Source organism: Anomalospiza imberbis, chromosome 11 (assembly GCF_031753505.1).
Source record: "Anomalospiza imberbis isolate Cuckoo-Finch-1a 21T00152 chromosome 11, ASM3175350v1, whole genome shotgun sequence".
NCBI lineage: Eukaryota > Metazoa > Chordata > Aves > Passeriformes > Viduidae > Anomalospiza > Anomalospiza imberbis.
In genome coordinates this window covers 3,408,900-3,426,988 of record NC_089691.1, presented here as the reverse complement: position 1 = coordinate 3,426,988, position 18,089 = coordinate 3,408,900, and the positions used below count along the sequence as shown (strand labels likewise).

The window sequence follows — 18,089 nt, the reverse complement described above, 5'->3', positions numbered from 1 at the left end:
TACAAAAAGCAGGTAGCCAATCTGCTCCACAGCCTAAAATCCCTTTCTTACAGAATGGGGAAAGAACATGTATCTACATTGCTCCTACTGTGATGTGCTAATGCTTAAATTATTAGGAGCAAGTTGGCACATCTTCCAGGTACAGCTATTACCCAGTTCAACTCAGCTTCCACTGGCTGGGGTAGCAAATTCTCTCTACCACAACTGAGATATGTCCTAATACTCTATAAAAATGCTACAGTAACCTTTGTCAGACAGCAACACGGCAGCACTCCTGCTTCAGAAGAGCATTGCACAGCCTGTCAGTTTTCCCATTTCTCTGAAGACCATTCTGGTGAGGTCAAAGGAAGCTGTAGATACACCCTCAGCTATGCTCATTACTGGAACCAAGCAACAAACGCTACCTGGACTGTTGTGCTCTTCATTCATCCAAGGGAGGAGTCTAAAGCTGTTCAACAGCTCTAACAGCAATGTGGAAAAATGAAGACTGATTATGGGAAAAGAGGAAATAGCCCCCCCACCCCTTTTTTTTTCCTTTTTTTTTTTTTTTTTTAGCAATACAACATTATTGTTGTTCATGTTCAACTGAAAATGCTACACACTTTTCACTAATCTAAAAGTCTTAGGATAAGTGACTATGCTCTTCAAAACGGTGCAGAATCAATTCAACCCAGCTAAAACACCATAAAGACAGAAGAAGCAAGGAGAATGGGTCCTACTACTGACAGTACTGCCTCTGGTCATCTGAGAGGCCTGCTGATAGAAAAGAGGTCTCCTAGAAGTCCAGCCACAGGCAGAAACATAACTGCCATCAGGTCCTTTACAAAGAATATAGGCACCTTTTAAAATCTTATGAAAAGTTATCACTGACTTGTGAAGCTCATCCTGAATTAAGGGCAAGCCACTATTTGTTTATACAAAAATTGCTCCTTGTGGGTCCAACCTGAACCAGTCACAGATGGAAGCCTCATGACAAGTGAAGAGGTCTACTGACTGCAGCACATCATGCAATGGACCCAGCAAAGGGCCAACAGAGTGCACACTGAGCATGATTTTGTACTGAACATACTCAAGAAACACCTGAAGAGCTGATAATTTGGCAGCCCCTCACCCTCACAGGAATGATGCTGTAAAAAGGATAAGCACATTTCCAAAAAAACCCCAAAACCACTGAAAAACAAATTATTTTTGCAAAGTCAGATAAAAAAAGACCCCTCAAACACCAGGGCCACTGATCTCAAGTTCAGAGAGATGCCAAAACACAGTTTAATCCCTGCAGCAGTTAACAGTGTGCTGACATTTGAATGAGGCCGCACAGGAACTGACAGGAAAATTGGGAAGGCCCTTTGTCTCAGAGTGCCGGAAGGCAGCAGTTTCTAACACAGTGCAGTCAACTGTGCAACTGTCAACCAGAGCAAATCCGGCACCTGCAGAAAACATGCCAGAAACAGATAACAAAACTCCTGATCTAGAACAAATACTATGCATAGGAGCTCCTGAACGTCACTGAATACTGTCAGAGGTGAGTGGCAAAACCTGCTGCAGGTGAACAACAGAGTACACTGAGTTGGAAAGGACACACGGGAATCTATAAAAGCCAACTCTTGGCCCTGCCCAGAGCAGCTCCAAGAACCAACCCCAAGAGCACCACACCAAACAAATCCACCTGTTTCCTACTAGGTCATCATTTTAGGATGAAGCTGTTGAGCCAGGTGTTTGCAACACAGGTATAGCATCTGGCACCTAAAAGGTCCATTTAAATTCTACCAGTAGTCTGGGGACAAAGCCTGGATGCCGGCACCTTTTCCCTGGAGGGAGAGTGGCAGATTGAAACAAGGAGTGCATTTCTCAGTAACACACAGCTAGTGTTCATCCTATGAGAAGTTAATACCAAATTAACTCTGACAGAAGAGAGGCAAGTTTGTTAAGGCTCTGCCAGCTCTTCTACACATTTGCTCATAGCACATCATTTCAGAGGGTTATATACAAACTCAGATGCCAAAGTGCAGTTTCATTCTTATCGCCTGCACTAGATTAACTGCAGCTACCAGACCCAGGTCTTAACAGATCTTGGTTTTATCAAGCCAACTATCCCATTCAGCAGAAAGCAATTTAATACCCTGAGACCAGGAGTTTAGGACATGGTAAAAAGGGGGAAAAAAAACAAAACAAACCAAAAACCACAAAAAAAAAAAAAAAAAACTTATACAACAAGCAATTTTGCTAACATCTCCTTACTGTAACTCTTTGCTGAGTTCTAGAAGGAATCAAAAAAAAATTTAACCGGCACTGTACTTATGCCTGTTTTTTGTTCAAGTTTACAAGCCTACTAGCCTCGCAGCGAACCGATTTCTGGATTTTTGGCTGATAATGAGCTCTCTTACCTTTTCCTTTCTGTACTTCCAAAGTCCTGGACCGAAGAGGTTTACCAGTTCTCGAACACTCGAGAACGCACCCTCCCTCCCCGGTCCGCCCGTGATCGAACCCCTGAACTCCCCGAGTTGCAGGCTTTACGTGTGAAATGAGTTTTCCCGGTTCCGTCCGCTTCCCCCGCGACCGACCGCTTTTCTCGCAGGATAGTGAAACTGCGATCTTGGGTCCGCACTTGTCCCGTGACAGTGTCACGTCTCAAACACACACGCTCGATCACCCCTCACTCAACCACGCAATACTTACGGTCCTTTTTTCCGCGTGGATTCTTCGTGCACGTGGATTTTTATGAGTGAAAAAATTAACCGCGGCCTCAGAGATTCTGCTCCAAGTTCCCGAGAGCTCTGGGCCCATTTTATCCCCCTTTTTTGATAGTGACTCAGGCTCTGAGTTCAAAATCTGGTTGGTTCCACGGGACTCCCCAATCCTGTCTTGCAGCAGTCAGAGGCCCTGCAAGGCCTCCCTGGCGGTTACCCGCCTAAGACAAGAAATGCAGAGTCATGTTGAGTGGACCAGAGTAGCCCCCCTTCCGTCTTCGGACCCTTGTTATCTCTCTGTAAGGCTATAGGTCGTATTCTCCTCGGCCCTGGCCATTGGACAGTTTCCAACACCCCAGTAGCCTACATAAACCCCCATCTCTGCCCAGTTCAGGGGAAGAGCTGTCGCTGGAACCCTTCAAAGGACCCTGATAATATAGACACCGCTGCGGAACTCTACACAAGCTTCTCCTCTCTCAATCCCTGCGTCTGCCGAGGCACCTTTGTGAGCTCAGAGCTGAAATCACTAAGAGCTGAACTCACAGAGCTGAAATCACTCAATAGTGCTCGCTTAGGTTGCTTGCGGCTGGGAGTTAGCCCGAGGGACCCAGGGAGGTTGTGCCTCATCAGCACAGCGCTATCCGGGACACCTACAGCGGCAGCTGCCCGGGGGGCCAGACGGACAAAAAAAGGGTTTCCCTGGACCCCCAAATCAGATGCCCACATTCTCCACCAAGCTTGTTATAAATGAATGCTCCAATTTATTAACTAAAGAAAATTTGTCAAATGATCCAAATATAAGTTTAGAGAATAACAATGAAAAGCCACTATCAAAAAAGGACAGTGCTGAGCCCGGGATCGGCGCTGGGTGAGACACAGGTCTGACCACTGCAGCATAGGGTCCCCTATGTTCACCCCGACTGTTCTGTCTGAGCGATTTTCATAGGGTTTTTCTTGCCTGAGGCAAAGTCCCTTTCTTCTTTTCTGGGCTGCACCTATTCATGTGCTGTTCCTTCACTGTGGCAAGTGGAACAGAACCCTTCTGGAGAGTGATGATCACCCATGATCCTGTTCCCGGAGTTCGGTATTCAGATGTATCTCTCTGATGGTTCTGGTTATCTCACTCTCGGCTACTTATCGTGTGTTCTTCACCCGGGTGTTCCTTGGACCACCTTGGGGAAGCACCCATCTCCAAGCTGGCCACGTCCATTTGTTTGCAATTTAGGTCCTTTTCTCCCTGCTGCCAGCTGTGGTTTTGAAATACTGTGAAGCAACCTTCCCGTCCCCAGCTGGGGTGCTTAAAAATCTTACACGAATATTTCTTACCAATATAACATATTTCATACATCTATTGCTCACAAGCACGAATTATCTAAAATACAGATAACAGAAGAGTGAGAACACTATCTCAGATCCCCTGGCTACTTTGATGCCAGAGGCACTTCTTATGTCTCCTTTCTTATTCTCTGTCCCTCCTGTAGTTCCTCTGCCCATTTGTTGCTCTTGGATCTCTGCCTCCTTCACCTGACTTTTATCTTTTTCTGGATTTGTGGGGATGTTTGTGTTGGTTTTGTTGTTTTCCTGGTGGTTGTTGTGTTTGCCTGTTTTATTTGGTCACAGTTTTGCTTTTGCTTTTTGCTTTTTAGGTTTTTTTCCATCCATTTAACAGCTGAAATCAGCTTGTGATTTGTATTGTGAAGTTTTGATACACAGGTGTTGCACATAAAGGTTGTTTTTGTTTTTAAAGTCATCTCAGACACAGAGCTGCAAGCCCCTGTGATCTGAGACCGGAGTGCTCTCAGACAGCAAATTGTGCATGAATAGGAAACTTGTAGTTCCCATCTCCATTACACATGGCAAAATGTAAAGCGGTTGGAATGGTACCAATTCTAGCCTTTCTTTTGCCTTCTTTTGCTGCCATGCCGTAAAACCGTGTCAGATTCATCAAGGAGCTCAGTTCTGCCAGGATGGGGTGTGCAGGGATGATCCCTCAGCTCGTGTGTGCACCTGCTGTGCACCAGGCCAGACAGGTGACTGCCATCCACAGCCAGCCTCTGTCTGCAAAGGGAGCAGGGAGCTGCAGCTCTGAGGAACCCAGGGCTTAGGGAGCAAACAGACCAAGTCCCTAATTTATATCAGTTCCTTCACTCAAGTATTTTCTGCTGATCGATTTTTATCTTCCTGCCCAGAGCTGCAAAAAAAGCACGCTGGCAATTTGCTTTAGCTATGAAGTGAAGAGACTCTTCTCAACAGGTTCCACCTCTTCTTCTTCTTTGAATTAAAAGCAGAGGAAAACTCTTCTGTTGGTCGCATCAAACCAACATAAGTTTCATGAGTCTGTGAAAGACATAAGTGTGTAAAAGTTATTTCATTTTATAGTACTTACTGTTTTCTAATTCAGCCATGGGGCAATTATGCCATCATTCACTATACACAATAACTGGAAGAAGCAGTGGAAATGAATTTTTTTAAAAAACTAGGCTTAAAAAAAGTCAAGGAATTCCATAAAGAAAACCAAATACTAGAATACAGTAATTTAAACTGTTCAAAGCCCCTTGATAATGGAGCCCTGAACCCCAGTCATGTGCAGTGCAGCCTCGGCGGTCCCTTTGAGACCAGAATTGCCAAGGGTCAGGGTGGGGATGAGCCTTCACCCAAAACTGGCTCCTAGACTGAGTGGGAATCAATCCAGAACAGGGCTCACACAAAGAGCAAAGCCTCAAGGCCAAAGCCAAACCTTCATCAGGTTGGATTTGTTTAAACACAGAACTGGAGCAAACTTGCTTGTCCGGTAACATCACTGTTACCATGACACTTTACATGAGCTACTAAATAAGCACTGTCCTGTCCTGAACTGGGTTGACCAAATACTGCTGAGAACTTGCCTTGCGTCCGCCCTGTGCCCCTGGGGCTGCTCTTGGCCAGGCAGCCTCAGTGGGAGCCAGCACTGGCTGCAGCCCCAGCGGGCCCCCCAGGACAAGGCCCAGCAATGAAGAGGCCAATGAAAGCACTGGGCAGCAGCAGAACCCTCAGCAGAGCTCTTTGGACAACCACGGACCGGCCACAACTCCACTGCAGCCTCATTGGGAACATTCCCTGCCTACATTAGGCTTTCAAAAGAAGCTGTTTGAGGGAATGATGAACAAAACACTCACCGTTTTCTCTTCCAATACATCCAAATTCCGGCACAGCATAAAATGAAGACAAGCTCCAAAAGAAGAATGCCTGCCATGATCCCTAGCCAGCAGCCACTTCCCTGACAGAAACCAGGTCCAATGTCCTTCTGGGAAACGGGAACACGTGTTGTGGTGCTGGCTGCATTCGTGAGAGCAATGGGGAGCGTGAGTCCGCGCTGTGCTGCGCTGCTGAGCTGGCAGCACGGTGGATACGGCCAGGACGTTCTCTGCTTCCCCCAGAGCTGGGGCCTGCAGGCACCTTGCCGCCCCTCGGCACAGGCTGTGCCACCCAGCAAAGCCCAGCCGGCCGGGAGGAGAGCCCGGGGCCAGCGCAGCTGCTTGGGCAGTAGCTGCTTCGAGGGACAGGGGCCAAACCCATCCCTGAGCAGCCCCTGCCAGCCCTGGCCCTCCCTGCCCCGTGACAGCTCCCCCAGCCCCAGGGGACAGACTGTCATAAAGTCTACAGCCCGCAAAGAGATTGTCCCAGTGTCCTGGTCTAGGGCAAATTTGGGAGAAAACCCCCAAAAGGGCCCGCCCCAGAAATCAAGCCCATACCGCCCCTCCCCCCCATCAGTTTGGGAAAAAACTCCTCAGAGAGAAGTGGAAAAAACCTGTATATTTAACAGGCAAAGCACTCCCCAGCCCAAAAAATGAGCAATACCAGATGACAAAACTCATTTGTCGCTCTGAAGAGATGACAGATTCAGAAAATCTCTCTGGTGGATGGTGGCTCTGTTATCAGTCCCTCTGGCACTGGGAAAGGCTGCTGCCCAGAGTAGCCCCCCGTGGGCCACAGAGTGCAAGCTCTCGGCGCTTCCCCAGGTCCCGGTCCGGAGCAGGTTTGAACGGATCCAAGGAAAGGGAAAGAAAACCAGTCGAGGGAAAACTTGGACTGCCTCAGCTAGCTAAAGCAACTAAAAAGCAAAGGAGCGCGGTGTTCTGCCCCGTCCGTGGCCAGAGAACACCGTGGAGTTCTGTGTTCCAGCAGACTGTGGAGGAGTGAGTGCAGTCTCTGATAACAAACTCCGTGCTTCTTCTTCTCCCCGCCTTCGCTGTCAGAGCCCGTCTGGAAGGCACACAATATAATATCCAGCATCAACAGAACACACCATCGGGGATACGAGCATCATAACGTCGCCCTAGGACGCCCAGTAATCGTGTGCTGCTTTTCTTCCCTGCAGTTGCTCCCAGAAACATCCCCCACAATGCTGGAAATGCCCACACATGGTCTGATCAGTCCCTATGCTTTTCCAGTCTGCTCTCAGAAATTTTGCAACAAGTTCACCAATAAATTCCAGGTTACCTCTGTGAATTGCACACTACAGTTTCCTTCATTTTTTCCCCAATACCTGGAAGCTCCTGTATATAGTAATGGTCTTGAGGATCTCTGATTCTTTTCAGTCTTTTTTTTTTTTTTTTTGTATTGAGACAGAGGGAACAGCCTTATTGCTTTTAGTTTTGGCACGTCTGTTTTTTTTCTTGACCCGATGGTTTACTTATTATCTACACATGAACAGATTTTAATTTATGGTTTTTTTTTTTTTTTTTTTTTCTTCCTCAAGCAATTATTTTGACAATCTGTCATTCACTCCTTAGTTAATGTTCCATATATGAACAAATTTGACTCTCTTTTTATTGGAATATAAAGATCTCAGAAAGCTGTATTTTTAATGTTGATGACACTCTCTCTCCCCACTCCCAGCTGTCACAGTGATCCTTTTGGAAACATCCCTGAGGATAGGTAGAGTTATTTGGGAAGTGCTTGGCTTAACCTGGGTAACAGATTAATATTTTCAGTGCTATAAACCTGCATTGCTTCAGGCTTCACAGCCACTGTCCTGATTTGTGGCTCACTGCATGGATGCCAGTCTGAATTAAAACAATGTTTGTGAGGCAGCTGAAGAGCTTAGACCTCAGGGATTAAAATTCCTGGGAGGAGGAGGAGGAAGAAAGGATAAAATCCTGTTTCAAAGGCTGTTTCTTCATTTCTAGGATGCCAGAAGTATGGTAGACTACAGCTGTCTTCTTCTTTAATCCCAGGGATTAAAATTCCTGGGAGAAGGAGGAGGAAGAAAGGATAAAATCCTGTTTCAAAGGCTGTTTCTTCATTTCTAGGATGCCAGAAGTATGGTAGACTACAGCTGTCTTCAAATGTCATTTAATTACAGAAAAACCCTCTACAGTGCCAGACACCAGGACAAATTACTCGACACTTTGCCTCACAATGCATCAACTTGAATTCCAGTGAGAGGTAGGCCTTAGTTACAGTCTGATTCGAGGAAATCCACATTGTGTGAATGGCAAGAAGAATTTGCTTGGGAGCAGATGAATATGTCCCACTCGATAATGAACAAAATTTGCCTTGACTTGGAAGAAAGTAGACAGGGAGCAATGCAGCATTTGGGTTTTATCCAGTGATAAACAGCGCAAGAAGCTGTAACAATTTACCTGTTTTACAGAACACAAGTACTGATACAGCCAATAGTGCACCCACACAAAGGGATCTTCAGGACATTCCTTTATTTCTTAACATGGGATGGGCAGCAAAATGCTGGCATTTATCTGCACTGGAAGCTGTGTTCCTCTCCTGTTTCTCCTTGAGCACACTGTGTGTTATTTGCAGACTTCACTGCCCAGCCCACCAATCCTCTCTTGGCCATTTGCTAAATGGCACAACTACCAAAATACAGGTGCCAGCATCGTCACCCCAGCACTAATCCCGCACTGCTTTGATGGAGCACAGGAGCACAGAGTGGCTTGGGTTGGAAGGGACGTTTAAAGGCCATCTAGTCCAATGCCCTGCAGTGAGCAGGGACACCTTTGACTAGGTCAGGTTGCTCAGAGCACGAGCTTGAATGACTGCAGGGATGCGTGTCCACCTCTCTGGGCAACCTGTGCCAGGGTTTCAAAAGCTACAGTGTAAAAAATGGGTTTCTTTTGTCTAGTCTGAATCGACCGTCTTTTAGATTAAAACCATTCCCCCAAGGTCTGGTCACAAAAGGCCCTACTAAGAATTCTGTCCCATCTCTTTTACAAGCCCCCTTAAGGTACTGAAAGGCAGCAATCAGGTCTCCCTGGAGTCTTCTCTCTTCCAGGCTGAACACCCCCAGCTCTCCCAGCCTGTCTCCAAAGCAGAAGGGCTCCAGCCCTCAGAGCATTTTGCCCCTCCTCTGGACTAGATCCAACAGAACCGTGTCCTTCCTGTGCTGGGGACCCAGAGCTGGATGCAGTACTCTGTCACGGTAGAGACGGAGAAAATACAAGGCAACACACGCCATTTCCAGAAGGCTTCAAACCCTGGTTTTATTCTAGCATGCATGCTTTTTCTACATTCTTCCAAAGCACATAAGTTTACTCATTGGTCACCAGAGGCAAGCCAAGTTCTTATTGGAATAGGCAGTTGCAGGTTTCTCTTATTTATCCTCCTTGCTTTCTTGGTTTCTATATCAATGACTTTTGGTAGAAAATTCTTTCAGGGGTAAACATGGATCCTCTTATCAAACTTCTCTCTGGCTCACAGAAGACGCTGTAAAACGCGGGAATCTTTAAAATTAGAGGGTTTTGGGAAAGCTGCAAAAGGCAGGCCTCAGAGACAGCAGAACTGCGATTAGAGCTAAGCAGTAGCTGTAAGATTTGTCAGCAGAAAAAGTATAGAAGAAGTGGAAAAGTAAGGACAAACAGTACAATGGTCTGTGCGTTAACGCTTGGCTAGAATGACTCCCTAAGCTACAGAAAAGTATCTCTAGCAAGATATTAGGAAGTTCTAAGCTTAATAATGGAGCTCTGGGCATTGGGTTTTAAGGCTTACAATACAAGTAGGTATTGTATTTGAAAGAAGCGAGCACTGCATTAACAAAAGGTATGTGTGCTTATAGAGGTTGGATAAATCTATTGTCAATATGCTTTTGCTTTGTGTGATTGGTCAAAAAGCTTTTAAAGTAAGTTGTCACATTAAGTTCTTTGTCTGCTGCCGGGGATGTGAGCTGCTGGCATCCTCCCATTGTCGTCACCATGTAATGAGGCTGATGCTAGAAAATAAACAGCTCGAGACGCGTTCCTCAGCAGTCCTGTCCCGTTCGTGATTTGTACACAGACCCCCGGCCAGCAGTATAAAACACCTTCCACAGTACTCCAGGTGGAGTCTCACCAGAGCAAAGAGGTGGAATCACCTCCGTCAACCTCCTGGGCACTCTCCTTTGGATGCACATGGCTGACTCATTTCCAGCCTCTCATCTAGCACCAGCCTTCTTGGCCGGGCTGCTCTCCATCCCTTCATGCCCCATCCTGTGAGATCAGCTGGGGTGGGATGTGTCACAACCCTCGGACAGAGTTGTTGGGCAGGGTGAGCTCCCTGCCAAAGAAGGCAGATCCCACTCCCCACACAACTCCAGCCTGGCCATGAGGTCACAGCAGGCTCTGGGGTCACGGCAGGCTGAGGTCACAGCAGGCTCTGAGGTCACAGAGGTGCCAGAGCCCCGTGGTTGCACAGCACCACAACGACCGAGCAGTCAGTCCTTGAGCACAACTGCTGTGGCAGCAGCGGCGCTGGCAGCAGTGGTGCTGACACTGTGACAGCTGTGTGAGGACAGCGGTGGCAGCAAGAGCTGCGGGACTGGCAGAGGGCAAGGCACCATGGCCCTTGCTCTGCGCCTCTTCCTCCTGCTCCTCCTGGCCGTGGCCCTGCCTGCCAGGGCTGCCCAGGCTGCTCCGCTGCAAGAACTGGGAGCAGGTGAGCCAGCAGCCTGGTTCCCCTTTCCCGGGACAGCGCTCCCTGCTCCCCGGGAAGCACTGGGGGATGCTTTGCCCCTGGGCTTTCGGGAGGGTTTCCTCAGTGGGAGGGACAGAGCCCTCAGGAACCCTGGGCTGCTCCAGCCGCCCTCCCAGGGATGTTGCACAGGGCCTACCAAAAGTGTGGAGAGTGGCCAGGAGCCAGCCCAGAGCTCCCCAGGCCCCTCTGCAGCTTTGGCCGTGTCCTTTCACATCTGGTTGCCACGGCCTTGCCTGACCACCTTGCAGTCCCAGTTCCCAAAGGCAGAGGGGGATCCCAGCACACCAGGAAATGGTTCTGTTCTGTGCTCCTTCTAGATGAGCATGCTAGGAAGGCTTCTCCAGCAGCTTGGCTGCAGGAAGATTTCCAGCCTCTTAAGCCTCCTGCAGGTATGTTGTCAATGTTCCTAAAAGCATAATCATTGACAACCTGGCAGGAAGCCGGTGACAGAAGCTTCTGTGCCTGTTGAGTTACAGGTGTGTCTGCAGGGAAGACTTTCCAGGCTCCTTTCCTGGTTGCTGCACAGAAGCCTGGCTCCCATCGCAGGGGTGAGTCGTGTGTCCCTGCTGATCCCACAGGCTGAGCCCTGGTTTTGTGAGATCCATTCATCTGAAATGCAAACACTTCTCCTAAGGTCCTCCGAGAGAGAGGAACAAACCCACAGGAGATAGTAAATCCCTGGAGGCAGCCAAACATCTAGACCAGATGCTGACAGACCTGGAGAGACGCCGTGGTGGGTGCATTTCCCTCAGCCTTCCCCTGGGACTCAGCAGCCGGGGCCTTTCCCGGCACATCTGGACACGCCGTGCCCGGCACAGCGGGAAGGGATCCATGGCAGCCTGGCTGCCCTGCTGCTGCTTTCACGGCCTGCAGGGCTGTTTGCCAGCCTGGCCTGGCTGCAGCTTCTCCCCAGCCGCTGCAGGAAGGCATTTGGCACCAGCTGCCAGGGAGCCCAACCTGAGATCCCCTGCAATTTCCCGCTCTCTGAACACATCTGGAGGGGCAGCTCTTTGGAGGAGGGCGGGCCCTGGAGCAGCCCCAATAACCTGGTCTTTATCCTGAATCTCACGCATGACAGAGACAAGCATTGCCTCCTGAAGATGCCACCTTCCCAGTGGGGAACAGCCCCACCTGATCCAGCTGTCCCTTTTCCTTTCCCCAGAGATGGAAGGACAGGCTGTGCTGAAGGCTGAGTTTCCCAGAGGAAGCAGTGGCTCATTGGCAGCCTCTGCTGCAGGAAGGGAGGCGATGCCAGGCACAGTCACAGGAGGTAATTGCTGTGCCTCTGGGCCTGCTGAGCCCTGCTGAGGCTTGAGCTGCCCTCTCTGCTGCTTGGCAGTGCGAGCACACAGCATGACCTGAGCCCCTTGCAGTGCTCACTTCCCCATAGAAGGGGATCCCAGCACACCAAGGAACATTTCCCATCCGTGCTCCTTTCTAGATTGGGACCGTGACTCGCATCTTTTAGAAATGCGGGCAAACCACGGTTCAGGCGTCTTGGAGCTTGGTGAAGGTAGGTTATCAGCAACCCTTTCCTAACCGAGCAATTATTGTCCAGAGTAATATTCATGTGTGATTTCCATAAAGATGCTTTGAAGTTGGATGGATTCTGGAAATCCTGTCCTCCGAATTTCTACTCTTGTGCCCAACAGTGATCCCACAGGATCGCTGTCAGTGGGAGGAAGGAGCATTTAGCTCTCCATCTTCCACCCATGTGCCATGCCAGTGTGTCCTTCCGGGTGCTCTGTGCAGCCACGGAGAAGAGCAGAGAGGGAAGGGGCCGGGCCCAGGGCTGTGCCCCGGGGCTGTGCCTTTCGCAGCTCCTTTGCCAGCCCCAGGGAGCCTGAGCTGCTCCTCCTGCTGCTGCCAAGCCCTGGCCCAGGCTAGGGCTGGGTTTAGAGCTGCTGGCAGCTCCAGGGAGTCCTTTCTCCCCCAACTGCCCCGCAAGGGGCTCCTTCCATCCCAGTGTGGGGCCACCGCAGGCACGTGGTCCCCCTGCCCCTGCTGCTGAGTGGAAGGCAGAGCTGAGGGAGTGCCTTGGAGGGCACCAATCACCCAGGGGCACTCACTGCCACTCTGGCCTGAAGGAGACGTGGAACAACTTTCTGTTAAGGTCCTCCTACATGGAAGAACAAAGACAGAGGAGACAGTAAATCCCTGGAGGCAGCCAAACATCTAGACCAGATGCTGACTGACCTGGAGAGACGCCGTGGTGGGTGCATTTCCTTCAGCCTTCCCCTGGGACTCAGCAGCCGGGGCCTTTCCCTGCACATCTGGGCACGCCGTGCCCGGCACAGCGGGAAGGGGTCCATGGCGGCCTGGCTGCCCTGCTGCTGCTTTCAAGGCCTGCAGGGCTGTTTTCCAGGCAGGCCTGGCTGCAGCTTCTCCCCAGCCGCTGCAGGAAGGCATTTGGCACCAGCTGACAGGGAGCCCACCTGCAGCATGGGCCATGCACACCCTGAGATCCCCTGCAATTTCCCGATCTCTGGGCAGACCAGGTGTAGGGGCTGCTTGGATGAGGGAGGTCATTGGCACAGCCCAAATAACCTGGCCATTTTCTACTGATCCTTATCCATGATTTGAAAAGTATTGTCTCCTGAAGATGTCACGTCCTGGAATGGTGAATGGTTCCATCTGATCCAGCTGTCCTTTTTCCTTTCTCAAGGGACAGAGAAAAAGTCTATGCCGAAAGTGGCACATCCTACAGGAAGCAGTGGCTCAATGCCCACCTCTGCTGGAGGAAGGAAGGCGATGCCAGGCACGGACACAGGCACGGGAACAGTCACAGGAGGTAATTGCAAGCACAGCCCTCAGCGGGGCTGTGTGTCAGCAGCTCTTCCCCCAGGCCTTGCCCTTGCACGGCCCGGCAGCAGCCAAAGCTGGAGGCGCCTCGGCTTCGAGGCCCCTGGAGCTCGTTCCCAGCCCTGGGGAATCAGGAGTCGGGCACCAACGCCCCTCCCGCTGCAGCTGCTCCCGCAGCTGGCCCTGAGTGCCCAGAGGCCCAAGGCACAGGAGCAGCCCCGAGCGGGAGCCCTGCTGCCAGCCCAGGGCCAGAGCCAGCCCTGGCTCCTGACTGGGCAGGGGCTGCACTGGCTCCTGACAGGGCCTGACTCTGTCCCCTGGGGCTGGGGGAGCTGTCACGGGGCAGGGAGGGCCAGGGCTGGCAGGGGCTGCTCAGGGATGGGTTTGGCCCCTGTCCCTCCAAGCAGCGACTGCCCAAGCAGCTGCGCTGGCCCCGGGCTCTCCTCCCGGCCGGCTGGGCTTTGCTGGGTGGCACAGCCTGTGCCGAGGGCCGGCAAGGTGCCTGCAGGCCCCAGCTCTGGGGGAAGCAGAGAACGTCCTGGCCGTATCCACCGTGCTGCCAGCTCAGCAGTGCAGCACAGCGCGGGCTCACGCTCCCCATTGCTCCAACAGAATTGCTTGGCAAGTCACGTGCAAATGCCCAGAATCCACCGAGAACACCAAGAGTTTTGTGCCCCCAGGATGTGCGCAGGTCCTGCATGATAGGCACAGTAGTGACACTGTTCACTGTGCCACTCTCTGTGGTGCTGTGCTATGCTGGTTTCCGGTGTTGGAAGGAAAAGAAACAGTAAGTTGTTGCTGATCTCTACCCTCCAGCATCTCTAAATGCTGCTGATAGTCAGGGAATGTTCCCAGTGAGGCTGCAGTGGAGTTGTGGCCGGTCCGTGGTTGTCCAAAGAGCTCTGCTGAGGGTTCTGCTGCTGCCCAGTGCTTTCATTGGCCTCTTCATTGCTGGGCCTTGTCCTGGGGGGCCCGCTGGGGCTGCAGCCAGTGCTGGCTCCCACTGAGGCTGCCTGGCCAAGAGCAGCCCCAGGGGCACAGGGCAGAGGCAAGGCAAGGTGGGGAGCAGAAAGAGCGGGTTCGAGATTGCCCTCGAAAGGCAGACGCGCTCTGGGGCCCACTCATGGCCAGGGAGCCTGCCCAGAGCCGTCCCCTGCTCGCCGGGGCCTTGAGGGGCAGCTGTCCAGCTGGGCCAAGCTGTGCCAGCAGCTCCAGCCGTGCTGGGGAGCCTTGCCAGCTCTGGGCCCTGCTGTGCAGGAGGGTCCCAGTGTGCCACTGGCAGCCGGGGGCCTCAGCCGCTCCTCTCTCCACAGTCGCGCTGACGCAGCTCCAGCACCCCGACCAAGAAGGCGTGACTCTCCCTCGCCCCCAGGGAGCTCAGAGACCGGCGGCTTTGGCAGCTCTCAGACGTGGCCTCAGCAGCAGCAGTTGCCCAAGAAAGCAGAGCAGCAGCACGCCGTGCCTCCCCCACGGCCCCCCAGCCCGGCCGTGAAGCGGAAGCCTCCCAAGATCCCCCCACCTCCTCCCCTCCCGAGCCCGCCGCCCTGGTCCGGCTAGCTGGTTACTGTCTGCGTCTGTGAAAGGCTTTACTAGCACTGCATGTTTTACCCCTCCTGTCAGGGGAAAAAGAAAATAAAAAAATTCTTCAGTTTAGACTTTGTTTTTAGTGTGGTTGGGCCACTCACATTTTGAGCAATTAATTTCCCACGGTACTTCTTCCCTTTTCCTTACTATCCATCAAAAGTTCATCTGGACATTAAAATCACCAGAATTCCTGAGATTTACCTCAAAGCCCAGAGGGGAATCTAGCACAAAATATTCTCCCTGTGTACTGCACAACAAGAAATATCCAGAGCAAAGTACATTGGCAGCTGAGGCTTGTGGAACTCCCAGAATACTGCGCCAGCAGAGGAGGCAAACAGCCCTGGCAGTGGCTGAGGGGACTTCTCCTCACAGATTCTTCTGAAGGTGTGTCACTCCAGGAGGGAAAGCTTTTAAACCTTTGCCTCCCCTTCCTCCTGTGCTAAAATGGAAGGCTCCTCCGGAGAAAAAACTGAGCTACAAACAATTCTCCATTCCTCAAGAAAGCTACTCGGCCTCTCAACTTGCCTTAAAGAGCAAAACCAAATGGGGTCAGAAATGTATCATCAAAGAAGTCTGATTGCAGAGAAACCCCAGCATATGAAGGAAAATATTTATTAGCATCAGTTCACCTAAAAGAAACCCAATCCTGAATTGAGCAGCGCTTTAAATGAACTTGAATTCACTTTCCTCACATGTCAGCTGGATTGCTTTGCTCTTTTTTTGTCCTAGCGAGAATATTCAAATGATTTGCTCTTGACAGGACTCCTTGGATGGTCCCCAAACCTGGCTCCTGATGATGCCTTGCCTGGGCTGTTAATGCAGCCTGACAGCAGCACCTGACTTTGCCACCCGGTTCATGGTGGCTGGGCATGGCTGGCGCCACGGTCCCCTCTGGTGCCACGGTCCCCTCTGGTGCCACGGTCCCCTCCTGGCTCGTGGCACGTCCCTGCTGGTGGAGGAGCCCTGCTCGTGCTGCTGCCTGCGTTCAACAAGGCCGGTCCCGCTCCCCAGCCAAAGAGAGACTAAAGTCACTGCTTTGGGCAGCTCCTTTGAACGAGTATAACGCTTACTCATCTCTATCCCAGAGCTCTCAAAAGCCACACAGCAACAGCATAAAGTCACCTCGTCGACAGAGGTGAGGAGGTCTGAGCGAACAGAAGGTCGGCTTTCAAGCACATCGGGTCTTTTATTTAGTGGAAGCACTCACTCCTTCACGAGCCTGTTATAAATAGGGACAAGCCAATCTGGATTAATAATTAATAACTAAATTTGTTTGCTATCCCATATAACTATTTAGAGTTCGAATTCGCCCACAGTCCACAGAGCAGCTCTGGGTGCAAAGCGACAGAATCGGTGCCTCCTCAAGTTTGCGCACCATTGTATTTCCGCAGAGGGTTTTTATACTTTTTATTCTGCCTTCGGCTATAAGTCATTGTGGCAAGCTGCATATTCATGCAGTCTTCTCTCACAGAGAAGGCATTTTGGTTGCTGATATCTTCTGAACAGCAGATCATCAGCTAGTGATGAATCCAGATGTCCTCTTCCTTGTCTTTCCTCCTGATGTTGAGTCTAGGTCCTGTCCTCTACGCAGCCTGCTCATGATTTCCTTGGGTGTGCCTTAATGGCCAGCTTTTTGGTTATTGCTTTCTGCTGGCTAGGGCTTTTAAAATGCTGATTAGGTGCCTGCAACTTGCTCGGCAACTTAATCTGAGAATTCCCTTCACCTTGGTTTTTTACAGTAACTCTAAAACATTTTATGGCCACAGTGTGTAGCCTTTATAACTACAGTTTATTACATGCACTCCTAACTGCACGAATTACATCTATAACTGGCTGCTATCTTGGCATTTGGAAGCTGTACGAGAGCAGAGGGTCAGCTGTTGATTTTTCTCCATGGTTTTCTTGTAACTATGCTCATAGCATTGGTAGCCTGACTCCTGCAGAGGAGTTGTGGCCGGTCCGTGGTTGTCCAAAGAGCTCTGCTGAGGGTTCTGCTGCTGCCCAGTGCTTTCATTGGCCTCTTCATTGCTGGGCCTTGTCCTGGGGGGCCCGCTGGGGCTGCAGCCAGTGCTGGCTCCCACTGAGGCTGCCTGGCCAAGAGCAGCCCCAGGGGAACAGGGCGGACGCAAGGCAAGTTCTCAACAGTATTTGGGCAACCCAGTTCAGGACAGGACAGTGCTTATTTAGTAGCTCATGTAAAGTGTCATGGTAACAGTGATGTTACCGGACAAGCAAGTTTGCTCCAGTTCTGTGTTTAAACAAATCCAACCTGATGAAGGTTTGGCTTTGGCCTTGAGGCTTTGCTCTTTGTGTGAGCCCTGTTCTGGATTGATTCCCACTCAGTCTTGGAGCCAGTTTTGGGTGAAGGCTCATCCCAACCCTGACCCTTGGCAATTCTGGTCTCAAAGGGACCGCCGAGGCTGCACTGCACATGACTGGGGTTCAGGGCTCCATTATCAAGGGGCTTTGAAAAGTTTAAATTACTGTATTCTTAGTATTTGGTTTTCTTTATGGAATTCCTTGACTTTTTTTAAGCTTAGTTTTTAAAAAATTTCTTTTCCAGTGCTTCTTCCAGTTATTGTGTATAGTGAATGATGGCATAATTGCCCCATGGCTGAATTAGAAAACAGTAAGTACTATAAAATGAAATAACTTTTACACACTTATGTCTTTCACAGACTCATGAAACTTATGTTGGTTTGATGCGACCAACAGAAGAGTTTTCCTCTGCTTTTAATTCAAAGAAGAAGAAGAGGTGGAACCTGTTGAGAAGAGTGTCTTCACTTCATAGCTAAAGCAAATTGCCAGCGTGCTTTTTTTGCAGCCCTGGGCAGGAAGATAAAAATCGATCAGCAGAAAATACTCGAGTGAAGGAACTGATATAAATTAGGGACTTGGTCTGTTTGCTCCCTAAGCCCTGAGTTCCTCAGAGCTGCAGCTCCCTGCTCCCTTTGCAGACAGAGGCTGGCTGTGGATGGCAGTCACCTGTCTGGCCTGGTGCACAGCAGGTGCACACACGAGCTGAGGGATCATCCCTGCACACCCCATCCTGGCAGAACTGAGCTCCTTGAT

The 18,089-nt window shown here is 50.6% G+C and overlaps 1 protein-coding gene and 1 long non-coding RNA gene across 3 annotated transcripts in view; one reads left to right on the top strand and one right to left on the bottom strand.

The window, feature by feature from the left end:
• The window catches only part of LOC137480451 (uncharacterized), a 235,431-nt gene that overhangs the window by 86,273 nt on the left and 131,069 nt on the right, over nucleotides 1-18,089 (bottom strand). The gene's annotated exons all lie outside the window — the stretch shown is intronic.
• LOC137480450 (uncharacterized) overlaps nucleotides 1-18,089 on the top strand; it is a 99,242-nt gene that overhangs the window by 70,317 nt on the left and 10,836 nt on the right. The window contains exons 6-8 of the mRNA XM_068201477.1: nucleotides 10,949-11,020; nucleotides 11,108-11,179; nucleotides 11,794-11,901. Coding sequence (XP_068057578.1) covers nucleotides 10,949-11,020; nucleotides 11,108-11,179; nucleotides 11,794-11,901 — 252 coding nt within the window. The remainder of the gene's footprint in view (nucleotides 1-10,948; nucleotides 11,021-11,107; nucleotides 11,180-11,793; nucleotides 11,902-18,089) is intronic.